At 39.5% G+C, this 14,342-nt stretch overlaps 1 protein-coding gene across 2 annotated transcripts in view; it reads right to left on the bottom strand.

Moving 5' to 3' along the window:
- The window catches only part of ush2a (Usher syndrome 2A (autosomal recessive, mild)), a 178,818-nt gene that overhangs the window by 140,738 nt on the left and 23,738 nt on the right, over nt 1-14,342 (bottom strand). For both annotated transcript variants that reach the window (XM_068316566.1, XM_068316556.1), the window contains 5 exons: nt 12,079-12,300; nt 8,656-8,749; nt 2,434-2,629; nt 2,046-2,173; nt 1,747-1,954 (listed from right to left, as the gene is read on the bottom strand). In XM_068316566.1, coding sequence (XP_068172667.1) covers nt 1,747-1,954; nt 2,046-2,173; nt 2,434-2,629; nt 8,656-8,749; nt 12,079-12,300 — 848 coding nt within the window. The remainder of the gene's footprint in view (nt 1-1,746; nt 1,955-2,045; nt 2,174-2,433; nt 2,630-8,655; nt 8,750-12,078; nt 12,301-14,342) is intronic.

Here is a 14,342-nt window from a genome sequence, read left to right as displayed (position 1 = left end):
CACACACACACACACACACACACACACACACAGTACACATAGTTAGCAAAGACACCAGTACATGAACACAGTTCTCTTCAGACGTCCTCCCTACATATACATACATAACCATAAAGAGACACTCTTACACACATTTACTAGTTTGCACACACACCCCAGTCATCACACATACACAACCGTGGGCTCTTGATAGTGAGGCTTAACAGTAACCATGATGCGTTGAGTTGAGGAGCGTTGGCTGGTTTTGCATTTCATACAAGCCTGTTCTTCAAAGACACACAGGGGAGAGCGAAACCATTTATCACAAAGAGAAGCAGAACGGCTGGAAGCAAAGCCGGCAGAAAAGCCTGTTTATTTGGACTGGCAAAATGCTTTGGGATATGGATGTGTGCGTGTTTACGTCTCTGTGTATACACATGTCTGTTTGGGGTGAACGCTGAGTATCCACTGTTTGCCAATGAGCAGCTGCGTCTACGCATTGAGATTCCAAGGAAGGACAATTAAGAGGAGTTAGTGTGTTATTAAAAAGCACACTCTATTTAGAAAGTGTGATACACAGTTTAATAGAACAATGTAATAGAAACTATTTTATGAACCAGGCAGTTTGGAGTTGAGATACTCTTCTTCAGATAAAGCAGTTCTGCAGACATATCTTGTGCTGATATTGCCCGTGTTACTTATCTCTAGTGAATCGACGGTTACCGTGCCTGGCTTGTGCGAGGGGGATTTCACAATGTTCCTCGAGTGCAAGTGGGAATATGCACATCAAGCGTGATGTGACACAATACACACATTCTGGTTGTATCGAGACAGGTATATAGATGTTGCCTCATTGATATTTGTCTTCTGTTGTTCCAGTCATATGATACAACATGAGGGAAAACATTTTGATGATTCAAGGCCTAGAGCTTTGGAACAGAATCAAATACCACATATGTATGTAAAAATATGATGCTCAACAGCAGCTCCTTGCAGATGCATCCATGTACGTTTTTCTGTCACTTTTCAATCTTTTTGTAATAGTGTCCCCTCGTTACTCACGGTTAATGCAAATAACAAAATTCCGCAATATAGCGACAAACTATTTATCTTGTTATTTACAGTAATTTAAACAATTATGAACCCCCCCCCATACTGATATTAAACCACCTTCTACCTGTATTTTTTCCACACTCTTATTGACTGTTTGAAGCACTTTTGTGTCTCACAGAAGTCCGAGATCCACGGAACGGAGTGCAGTTCAGGATGCTGTCAGCCAATAGAATGTGCGTACGGTATCACGTGACTGCCTACCAAAAATTTGTGATGAGGTGAAGTCGCAAGTATTGATGCGCAAATGCGCAAGGGCGCACTGCACACGCCATATTTAGTGAATATAGCTGGTTCAGTTGGTTCAACTATATTGTCAAGATGATAGCACAAAAGAACGTAGGATAACCACAGCTTTAAGTCATCACGTAACTGAGTGCATGTTATGTATACTCAGTCACCCATGATTTCAGACCATTATAATCTAATATGTTTATCCTATTAAATAATTATTGGAATATTTGTTACTGGTTTACGTTTTACTCCGAGGAAACAAATCTGCACCAAATGAAGTGAAAGAATTTCTGATAACTGACACTTAGAAGTATGGATGAACAGCCCATAGCATTCTTCTTGACATTATCAATGCAGGAGCAGAAACACACAAAAAAACCATAAAAATGACCCCAGTTGTCTGATATAATTTTTCTTGTTTACCTGTGACATGAGGTTTACACCGACATTGCCCAGTGTCCTGGTCACAACTGGACATTCCTCTTGCTGAAGATGTGACGATGCCGGTGTCACTACAGCTACAGCGGATGCAGCCATTTGGATTTTCAGCCTTAAGACCAAACCAGCCAGGCAAACATTCTGCACACCGACGGCCTGTTACTGCACTCTTACATTGACACTGTCCTCCAACCTGGAGGTATGGAACACAGAATCAGAAACATTCCGATCAGCAAAACTGAAATTACAAGGGATTCATTGGTCATCGGTGATTCTTGCTGTACCTGGGCACACATGCTGCCATTGAGTGTTCCGGCTGTGTGACAGTTGCAGGGTTGGCATACATCATGTGACGAAGGATCAGATTCCTCAAGCCTGAAAAATCCAGTGATGCACAACTCACAGTTTTTCCCTGATGTGAGACAGACAAAGATGAACAGATAAGGAGCTATAAAGACAAATGAATAAGCATAAACAGAGATCAAAACGCCATGTTTTTGTTTCAACTGATTGGGGACGTTTGGATGGGGAAGGATGAAGAAGTTTCTTTTTTGACCATCTTCCAAATGATGAATGCCATCGTTTCTAACACTTATACTCACTCTTTGCTATTGCTGAGAACTACACAGCCCATACAGTGACAGTGGCTAACTTGTGATGCTAATGGTATACCCGTGGTGTTGTGCATGCACTTGTCACAGACTCCGCCTCCTCCCTGATAGTGCTCATGCGGTTGGTCGTCAGCTGCAACATCATAATGGCAGGAGAGGGCGTGGCCGTAACACTGGCAAGGCCGGCAGTTAATAGGCTGGAGCTGGTCACCTGACCTGAAAGGCTTGTCATTGTAGAGGGCCATACAGCGCTGGCACTGCAGAAAACAGTCACATACTGTACATCAATCCAGACATATATCACTGTATTCATCCTGTTCTATTTACAGTTTGGATACGCTGCTATAAATGCTACTGGAATGGACTCAGTTACATTGCATTCATTGAATTCATGGTGTGCCTAATGAGCAACTTTTGTGGGGACAGTGCCTTGCTCAAAGGCACCTCAACAGTGCTCAGGAGGTGAACTGGCACCCTCGAAGTGTTAACTAAAAATATTTCAATATGAATGTAGATAAAGAATCACTGGGAAAAGAGAAAGAGAAAACCAAAGAAGCAGTACAAAGTCAGCAAGAGAAAGATGATTATACACATAGAAAATAGAATAGCGAGGGCCAGAGGATTTCCCCTCGTGCATACACAGCATAGGAAATCAGATGGCTAATAAGGAGTGACTGTTAACAGGCAGAGTGCTCAAACGGGTCCACTTTCATGTCAAAATAAACATACGGAGGTGTAGGGGAGGAGGGAAAGGAAAAGATATTAAAAAATGTATTTTTCTCAAACAGGGAGCAGCAGAGGCGAGAAGCAGCAAGTACAAGGCCTTTGATTTTGTTCAGCAGTCAGTACAAATTATGGTTGACAAGGGGAGCATCAAATGGCTGGATTAAAAATGTATTAAAAAACACAGGAGTTCCTCCCATGTGTGACACATGTAGACCTGCACTGGGCCCATTATGTATGGCACACAGAGGAGGGGAGAAGGCAGGGGGAAGACAGAAGGATTGGGAGGTGGAAACGGGCAGGGGGGCCTCCAATGTTTGAATGTTGTCGAGAAAGGGGAGAGGAGGAAGGGAAACCTGCAGGAAATGGATGCAAAGAGAAATGAGAAAATTAATGTTTGAGCAAGACTTGCAGCAAAAAAAAAATATGAGAGAGGGGTTGATAAAATCACAAATAAAACGGTTGCATGGAAAGAAGACAGATCTCTGTGGAGTTCATCATGTTTTAGTTAATGTTGGACAAAAATGCATCTTACAATGCACATTATTCAGGACTGACAATTACAGTATGTTCATTCCTTCATTACATAACATAATACATTATTTTAGGTACTTCCACATGATTTACAAGCCCCTGGATCAGTCTCTTCATCTAACACTATCATATTCCAGAATTGAGTTGCCTCGGTGGAATGAGCACAATTCCGAAAGCCATAGGAAATCATGGACTCTGCTCATTTACGAAGAAGATTTTGGAGAACACTTCAAACACACTCAGAAGGAACAGCATCTAAAGACTTCATATCCATACATTTGTGAGTCCGGAGCTCTGTTCCCTGTTGGGTGATTATTAATGGGATCTAATAAAGCAGCAGGAGATCAGTAATGGGTACATGCACATAGCAACGCACAAAACACACGAGGAGAAGAAACAAGTGTGTGAAGACCTATACACACCAACACACAGGAGAGTCTGTCTTGGGGTATGTAATTCCACAGGAGTGTGTGAACGCTATCATGTTCCTGTTTGTTGTGTGTGTCTCCTGCTTGCCTGTCTGTCATGTTGTTTGGCTTCGGTTCTTTCTGATGTCTCAGCTACAGTAACTACATGGCTCTGTGTCCATGCTGCTTTCCCCCCTCCTGCCCCATCTGTCTTTGTCTTCCTATATCTGGCTCTGTCCCTCAAAACATTTCTCACAGCAAAGCTCAAACCCAAAGCTCTCTCTACATCTCAGTCTACATCTCATCCGTTGGGGATAAGTTGAAGAGCGATACGTGCTAAGTTCTCTCCCATCTCTCCTTTTCATTCTTCTGTCGTCTCCTCCCTCTTCCCACCCTTGCGGTCTCTTCTGTGTTTTCTGAAAACTCTGAACATCTCTTCCTTTTCCTCACTTTGTTTCCCTCTGTCTCAACCGTCCCCCAACTGCTGGTTCTCATAGCCATGGTGAATATGTGAGCAGGAAATATTACCATACCAAATTAAAGGGAGAGGATTTTTTTCCTTCCATCTCTTTTCTTTTCATTCAACATTGCGTTACCTTCCCTCTCTCTCAGCCTGCTAATTAGTCGAGGGACTAGTGTTTGGGTGTTAAAAGAAAACTGCATTCTCTTCTCCATATAAAAGGTTTTGATTGCTCCCCATCATCTGCACATAGCACCATCAGTTAAAAAGGAGGCAAACGCTTTAGATTGACTGTATAGAGTTTTAATTGTGTAAGTTTTATCTTTCTGCAAAAAGGAAGGCCTCTGTAGGAAAATGTAGCCAACAAGAACCTGAGAAATTAACTTATCCCATTCGTTTTGCCGATATGAAGGCTTCTCTGTGAGGATGTCCCCAATAGTCTGACTTTAAATATTCGTAACGACTTTTATTTCACAACATGCTGTCATGGCAAATTGAGATAAAGCAGATTAAACAAAGTGGTTAATTTACCACTGAAAAACAATCCCTGAAATGGAATGAGCAGCATGACAAATATTTACAAACCTGTTTCAAAGGGTTGAAGAAGTGAACACGTGTGAGCCTGTGTGTGTGTGTGTGAGTGTGTGTGTGTGTGTGTGTGTGTGAGAGTGTGTGTGTGTGTGTGTGTGTTTGGTGGACTGTCTTGTAGCATAAACAATAACATCTTATTTTCACTATGAATGTTTGGACAAAACCTGCTGAGTGAGGAGCCTATACTAATGGATATCCGGACATTCAGATGGCCTGTCACAAGCATCTGTGCGTGTCAGTGTGTGTGTGTGTGTGTGTGTGTGTGTGTGTGTGTGTGTGTGTGTGTGTGTGTGTGTGTGTGTGTGTGTGTGTTATTCTGCTGGGGGAACTCATCTTATCCTAAATGCCATGACCAATTTCACGCTCTCACTGCAAAGGTCGTGCCCCTGATGCAAGTGTGTGAGCATATTTGTGCGTACACGGCAGTGTTGTGTGTACCTGACGTTAACCCAGTTAACCCCAGCAAAGGTGAAAATCTGCTGCTGAGGCAAACTTGAGCAACAGAGACCCCTGGACAATGCTACTTAACGTCACCGGTCATCAACATCTATCACACTGATGTAAACATAAAAGTACACACATGCGGTGTGTGCTATACATTCATTCAACACGTACACATGGGAGAGAAAAACACTGGAAATTAAATCTATATTGTTTTAAAAGTAACCAAAGCTAGATTTAACATTGTCAGTACTTGACTCGTGTACAAAGATTCACATTCAGATCAGCGTCCAGCCGCACACAGCCTGATGCAACAATCAGCAGGACATAAATACTTTACTGCCTGTAAAGGCAGTCCTTATAGTTGACTATGCAGAAGGTGTGGTCTCATTATGTGCTGCAGGTATCCTCACTGTCGCATCACAAGACAGAAGGCACATCTTAGAGATCATGTTTTTACTGCTGTGGTGATATTGGACAATCTTAAATTTCCAAAAAAATGCTATTCTGAAACCAAAATGACTGAGACTCCACACAGGGTGTGACATGATGCAAAATTACATAGTATGATATAGCTTTCAGACGTGACTGAATCCATCAGCTGTGGAGAGACGGAGTGGCAGAATGAGAGATCTTTCCTGACACAGAGTGCACAGAAGAAAGAATCAAAAGACCGAAGGAGAAAGTGGGGAGAGAGATTGTGTGCTTTTGTGTGCATTTATATTTAAATGTGTGCGTGAGAGTTTAAGTGTGTGTCTTCCAAAGCCCCGTTGATCATCTTGACACATGTCTGAGCATTTCTGTCACTTTAATGTCACTGTGGAAATTCTGCAGATTAGTACAACATCCGTCATGGTCCTAGGCCGATCCAAGTCAACAGAACGCATGCAATATTAAACGCTAATATTCCCCACAGCCTTTTATGCTCCAATATTACAGAGACAGAAGAAAGGTTCTGAATATTCACTCAGAAGGATGACATGGACAGGTTTGGAGAAAAGTGCAGACGCACACATGCATACATACATAGACAATCACACAGAAATGATTATGTAGGCACATCCACATCTGCACAAACCACTTTAAACACTGTCAGAAAAATTATGAAATTACATAAAGAAGTATAAAGACTTGTATTGTGCTTGCTTTTTGTATGTTACATGTTTTCTGTTCTTAACATCATGATTATTCTGTGTTTTTTTTATTGTGGGTTTAGGTTTATTTTTGGCTCATTTGAATTCCTGTTATTGCTCTGCTTTTACTGTTATAATCAAGTTTTGCCCATTTTTCTACCCTCAATTCATGTAATTATTTAGTTAAAATAATATTATCATTAAAAGCAAACTAATAACTCTCTCTCTATATATATATATACAGTATATAGTTTAAAAGTCTAAAAGTGAGCACAAAAAACTAAAAAGACGAATGGAACATGAGAACATGATGCAAACATGAATTAAATACTTAGAAAGAGAGGCAATAAAAAGTGAGGGGGAGGAGAATAAAATGAAGCAAAAGACAAACAGACAGAAAGAGCTGATTAGAAATACATGCTGAGGGAATGTCATTGTTCTAGTCGATTTGAGACATTATTTAAACAGACCCCAGAGAGAAAGCATGAGAGAAAAAGAGTGATCGACAAAGAGATGTGGATGGAGGTGGGACAGAGACTTAGAAAGAGCAAAGAGAAAACTGGTGTGTAAAAATTGAAATACAGCAGGTGAGAAAGAGAATAGGAGATGGAGAGGGAGATGTTCAACGTTCGTCTGGATGATGACATGCTCTTCACAAAGTTCACTTATTGTGTGTGTGTTTCTCTGCGTAGAAATGCTTACTATGATGACTTTTATTTTAGTCTGTAGTTCAACTTGTGGATAAAAATGACAGTATAATGCTGTGTGTAGGAGGGAGTTTGTCATTTGAGTTTAAAGTAAACAAGACAAGCAACTGAACGGCTGCTGGTTGACAGCTGTACTTCTCTCCTGATGTCCTCTGTAGTCTGTCAGAAACACACGTACACACACGAATACGTGCACAAAGACAGGAGTGTATGAATGATATATAAGGAGTGAATAATGCAAGCTGTCCTGTACAGCACTGAGAGTGGGGTGGAGCGTGGGGTGGGGGGTGGGGGGCATATTGAATTTTTCACTACTGACCGACTGGAGGCTTTATTGCGGAGATGCCTACTATTACCTGGCAGGTTGCATTAAGGTCTTGGTCAGAGGTGATGCTTAACACAAGAGTAGACCGGAGTTGAACGAGGAGCTAACATTTTGTAGCTCACCAACGTGGGGCCGTGTTTGAAAAGGGGATTCCAAAGCAACTGTCAACAACAATAAGAGTTTGATTCCAAAATAATTTAGGCGACTATAATAAACATGAAATATAGAAAATAACTTACTTTATAGTTTTGTAGTTTTATCAGATTAAACCTGAAGTCTTCTGTGGATGACAATGGGTATACACTACACTCATAAAATTGTATCTAATATAGAAATATAGATAAATAGTAATAATATTCAGGCAGTCCTGACTATAAAGTATTGATGCTTGCCCTCAGTTATTTTTATCTTCGACAACATACATAAACAGAATGTGAGAAATAAAATACTAAAATTAAACCAGGCAAAATGAAGGACAAAATTGTTTAATTGGAAAGAGATTGCAATAAATTTGTGTGTGTACAATTTATTAATGAAGCCCGCGCCATGCCGTTAGGAAGGAAACTGCTTAATTAAGACTGTGAAGAGATCTCCCCCAGAGGGATTCCTCACTGCTCAGTGTGTGTGTGTGTGTGTGTGTGTGTGTGTGTGTGTGTGTGTGTGTGTGTGTGTGTGTGTGTGTGTGTGTGTGTGTGTGTGTGTGTGTATGTGTGTGTAGTTTATGTGCTTGAGTGTGATATGAGGCATCTGTTGCTCAATGCTTAGATCTAATATTGATATCAATAACAGGGAATAATAATAACACTAGAAAGCAAAACAGTGTCCCGTATGTGTGTCCCTACAGTAGATTCACAACACCAACGTGAAACACCAATAGAAGCTACGCACTGAAAACTTCTGAGCATTCTTAAAATGAAGACCATTACAAAATGATTTTTCAGGTTTTTGAAGATATCACTCACATTGTTTCCCTCCGTGTGACTCTCAGGTAGACACAGGCAGCGGTAGGGCTTCACGCTGGTATCACAGTGATCCGCGTGGCCATGACATTCACATCTGTTCAGAAGATGGATGAAGAACATCAGAAACATCAACGGAATCAAACTGATTTGACCACATTTGATAATTACATTGGATTCTATCCATCCTCTTAATTCTAGAGCTACTTTTGCACCTTGCGGGTCACAGATCTTCTGCACCCTATCCCAGTTGAGAAGCGGGGGACAAGTCACCAGCAGATTGCAGAGCCACAGACAGGCAAACAACCACATTCGCTCTGACAAACACCTATGAACTAATTGGAGAGGTCATTCTCCCTAAACTATGTTTTTGGAGGTGGGAGAAAGCCGGAGAACCCAGACAGAACCCATGCAGACACAGGGAGAACATACAAACTGCACAGAGGGGATCAAATCTGTTACCTTCTTGCTGTGAGGCAACAGAAAAACAAACACAACAAACACAAAAGCAAGAAGCCACACAAAAGGTCCTTCTTCCTTAAAGTTACTATCTTTCTCTCACACTTGTCATCTCGTGACCCTGTGTCAGGCCACAGCCCTCAGGGTGGGTACCCCTGGTCTTGCAGCCAACAATAGAAAGACTTTTGCGTTGTTCAGTGGTCTGGAAATATTTTATACAATGTCTTCATTTACATCAGTTCTAAAAAAATGTCTGGACTTGTCAAAGTTGCAGATTTCCGCTGTAGAGTCATCGGGGGAGTGTTCAATGATGTTCAGTTGTAAAACTCTCCAGCCAGTCACTGGAAGTTTAGCAGTGGCTCTGTCTAATTCCTTATGTGAGCTTTGGTAAATATTCCTGTTGAATTAGTGTGATGCAAAGCATGAGTTGGATGATTTTTGGTTTACTGCAAGTCAGCGATTTCACTGCCTGGAGTGTTGTTGTTGTTTTTACCATAATTCAAAAATTCTCTCCTTCTCTGGAGAAGGTAAAAGACTGAATGTCGCCCTGCATTCCTGGCATCCAGGAAAAAGATGCCCTGTTACAACAGTTAAATCATGCTCACAGTTTGATGTGCAGCAGAGATGGAACAATCAAGTTTTCAATTAGGGAATCTTAAAGTCAATAACGTATTAACAGTCGATAATGTAATAAATATGCCCTTTTTGAGAGGAGTAGGCCAATAACTTAATTACTGGCCAATAACGTACTAAAAGTTCTGAACCGATAAAGTAATAATTTTCGCTGATATCATTTATTACATTACTGTAATAATATTGTAATAAAATGTAATAATTTATTACGTTATTGGATGGTTATTATGTTATTGGTTTAGTTAAAAACACAACACCTAACCCTAAACCAAAAATTATTGGTTAAAATTAATTATTACATTATTGGCCTATCACATTTCCAAAAAGGCACATTTATTACGTTATCAGCTGTTATTAAATTATTCACTTCAACAGGGAACAATAATATAATAATATAAAATAAAATAAATATTGAGTAGTAAAGTAATTCTTGAGTCACTGTTTTTAAGTATTTAAGAGGTCCTTTCTTGAAAGTTTTTAAATTATGTTTATCTAAATATCAGGTAGTAACGTAGGATGGATTCATCTTAATACTTCAGATAAACAATGTACATGATGCAGACATACACATTTACAAAGGATGAAAACAGAAGAGATGGACAGATGGAATATGAATGAAAAGGGGAGAAAAGGAGGGATGACAAATGCGCCAATGAGATTTGATTAGCTCTAAATCTCGGTTTCTCCTACTTCACTGCAACAAGCCACTAATTAAAACAGCTTAGAGGAGGAGAAGAGAAAGAGAGAAGAGTTAGAAATGATTGCCTCCTGCATAATCCTATAATTACCACAGTCACACAAAACACTGTAGATGTCTTCAGTTATTCTCAGAAATCTCTGTCAGAACTCAACAGACCATGTCAAAAGTATTTTTCTAAGTGTTGAACTGTGCTAACATTTTTAACAGATAAATACTGAAAAAAATCATGTCTTTAAACCAATTGCTTTGCTTGAGAACCAATTCCACATGTGAACGTAAATATGTAAAATGTGGTTGTTCTTTTTGCCTAATTAGTGCCATAGGAAAAGGAAAATATCTGAAGACACCTAATTAATTTTCATACTAAAAATGTCCTGTCACAGCAAACCCATATTTCAAGATATGGAAGTTATATTCAGCAATAACTGAGTTACAAATTTGTATTTTTGTGGCCATACATCTTTTAAAGATATAATATAAAGTTTGGATTTAATTATGACACCACCATCTTCCAGGAACAAGAGTCTCATTGAGGATCTCAGTACACTGTAAAACTTCAGTCATTAAATAAAAAGCGCTTTTATTTGATGCAATCCCTGAACAGAACCAGCCATTGTCCAACCATCTGTAGAACGGGACTTTGATTAGCATGAAACCTTTTCTTGTCAAATTGGAAACACTACCAAATTATTTGACAGTTCTTTTTTCATCATAGGAACGATATACCTGGAATTGTGACCCCAGCTTTGTTTCTTTCTGCACAAAAATAATTGTATTTTAGGTCTTCCCTTACCATCTAGGATAAGGTGAACCCCACTTGGATTTAAGCTAAAATTGTTTTTGGGCTCTTCTTCCTTGTTGATTGCCCTCTTCCTCACACTCAAACTTGAGGTAACTCTCTATGTTGCCTGAGTGAATAGCTCACATCTAGATTCATATGGCTGTCCCTTTTTGAAATAGTGGTTTAGTCCTTTTTGTCGTCAGCCGTCCCTGTCAGGCTCTGCACCCTGAAGGACAATATTCAAAAAACTTTAAAATCTGAAATTTACTGGTAAACACTGAGCTGCACACACACGCACACACACACACACACACACACACACACACACACACACACACACACACACACACACACACACATACACACACACACACACACACACACACACACGCACACACACGCACAGACTTTTTTGTCACCGACTTTGAATCCAACCTGTCTCACCTTTTAAGCACCATGGCTACGAGTGAGGGGTGAGATGGGGCTTTCATGTTCCTTTCTGTTTTGCATTTCATTGACTTTTGAAAACACCAAGGTTTCAGTTTTGTATCATCTGGTTTCACAGCCAACACCACAATTACATTCCTCACATGGTCTAAAGTTTTCAGGGGCAAACAAGCCAGACCTTTCATATTCAGAGTAGTGCCTACCATCCAGCTAAAACCTTCAAGTAAAATTGACATTATTATTGACATTTGAATGCAAGGAACAACTAAATAACTGCTTTGCAGCATTAATAAAACCATGCCTTTTAACTCAGGTATGTGTTGATTGGTCAAAGTTTACGTCCATGCCTGCTGAGTAACAGGGACATTTGCCAATAAGTTAATATATTAAATATTCTGTTCCTCACCTTCCACTGATGTTGATCTCTTTGATGGCATAGTATCTGTGTTGCCGGTTCACCCCAGCAACACTGGTGTGATACTGTCCTCTGAGGTGTATCCTGACCTGGGTGGCAAGTACCATCTTTTGCAGGGGCGGATTGTTGTAGAAGTCATTATAGCCAGGTCTCAGGTTCGGTTCTGGGGTCAGTAAGCTAAACGTGATGTTACCTCCTAAGAAGGGCGTGTCACTGGAACCAAGAAAAAATTAATTCATTAATTAAAAGTTCAAAAAAATGTGACTATATTGGTTGAATTTTTTAAAATATGTGATGATGATCTAGAAATAGTTTGCTGAACATATCAGTTTTAGTGTAAACACAAGAAACATGAAACAGATTAGTTACAGGAAAGTTATATACGTATACCAGTAGTGACGTTGTCCACAATAGTCATAACAATTATTTAATATTTTATCATTAAAATATTGTCATCTTTTTATGTGCCTTAGTCACAAACCAAAATCATCTGTATCCACTTCAAATTAAAAGCCCTCTAACACTCCAGTACACAGAAATAGGTCATTTCTGTTGTTGTAGAATATTTATTAGAACATTTAGTGGAAAACTCATTGGTTTACAAGATTCCCATTCACATTTGGAATTTAACTAAAGTTACATGGATACTATGATAAAATCATGATCTACCACAGTCCTTCTGATAAATTGTGGTGTCATTATTTTTTCATTTGTCTCATCACCCAACCTTAGATATATACAAAAGAATTCAACCAAATCTGCTATGAAAGATCAATTGAGCACAAGGCACAGTAGTTATATTAGACAATCCCTGTCAAATTCAACAAGATGTTACTGCAACTATTGAGTTTTTAATACAAAAAACAAACAAACATATATGCCATTGTACTGTAAAGATGGCAAAAGAAAGAAAATGACAGAGAGGTTTTTATCCAAAGATCAGTTTGTGCATTAAATAATCTTGTTCCGGCTCTTAGTGTGTTATCTGTGCATGTACAGAATATTTAAAAGGATCACTAACAGCACTTCAAGTGCAGTACACCAGTTGACTGGCATGACAACACCTGAAAGGAATGTGGTATGCCAGAATTTATCTTGCCAGACACTTCAACAAGCTCTGTGGAGTCAATGTCTCTTCTGGGTTTAAACAAATCTTCAGAGATAAAGAAACATAAATTTTACCCAATCAAAGGCGGTTCTGTTTTGATGTAATTACCAACCACTAATGTCAGAGTGTTGTGATGTTGCCAATGTAAGGTTCAATTTCTCTCATGCCAATTTAACTAATATGTGTAACTGTGCCAGGAATGGTTCCATGTGATTTAATTTGTCAGTCAAGTGAAAAATAAGCAATGACTAGATGATCTGTGATCTGTTCACACCTGTTCCATCTCATGCCAACCAAGGCCTTGGTATAAGTAACTATGCCAAGAATCAAGATGTAGTGTATAAGATAGTGTGTATACGTTAAGATTGTTCCAGACCCTGTTGTAGGTCATGTGCCAAGACAGCACTGTGAGTGGATAGCTTTATGAAGAAAGTCACTGTGAGAATGCCAGAGCAAGTGTATGTCTATGTCTGTGTGTGTGTGTGTGTGTGTATGTACTGTATGTGTGTGTGAGTATGTGTAAAATTGTTATATGCAGAATATTGTTTTATTTATGAGGAATCATGTTTTACACATGTGGAAAAAACACTTGTATGTGGAACTACATGTTGGTATATTGACATATGTTCATGTGTCCATCTCTGAGTCTGTCTCCTTGGACCAAACAGAACAGCCTTGTAAGGAATTTATTTCTGTATTACCCACAGATGACTTAATGCATTTTCACTTGTAATGATACGTCCCCAACCCTAACCCTCACTCAACACAATGATGATGAGCCCCTGAGCCAGTAGACATACAGTATGTTTGTTCTCCTACATTGTAAAAGAGGTAGGTGGGTAGATAATTAATTGATCCTGATAGATACAGTACTTCATTAAACTTGAAAGAAATTGCATAAATCATCCGCTCTCATACAATAAAAATTCTTGTTTTGACTTGGGGAAGTCAATATGTTCATCAATGCCAATGCAGATACGGATGATCATAATTCGTATTGCACCAGTATTCACACTGCCCAGTTTACTCCTGTGTCCTTTGGGTTGGGAGTTAGTTTCCCCATTAGCTTGAAGTATTTTAAGTATTTAGGGACCTTGTTTGAAAGTGATGGAAAAATGGAGTGTAAGATGGAGAGACAATCTGGAGT

The sequence above is a fragment of the Antennarius striatus genome, chromosome 1 (assembly GCF_040054535.1).
Source record: "Antennarius striatus isolate MH-2024 chromosome 1, ASM4005453v1, whole genome shotgun sequence".
NCBI lineage: Eukaryota > Metazoa > Chordata > Actinopteri > Lophiiformes > Antennariidae > Antennarius > Antennarius striatus.
Note: the sequence above shows the minus strand (reverse complement) of the source record. Positions and strands in the feature narration are given on the sequence as shown.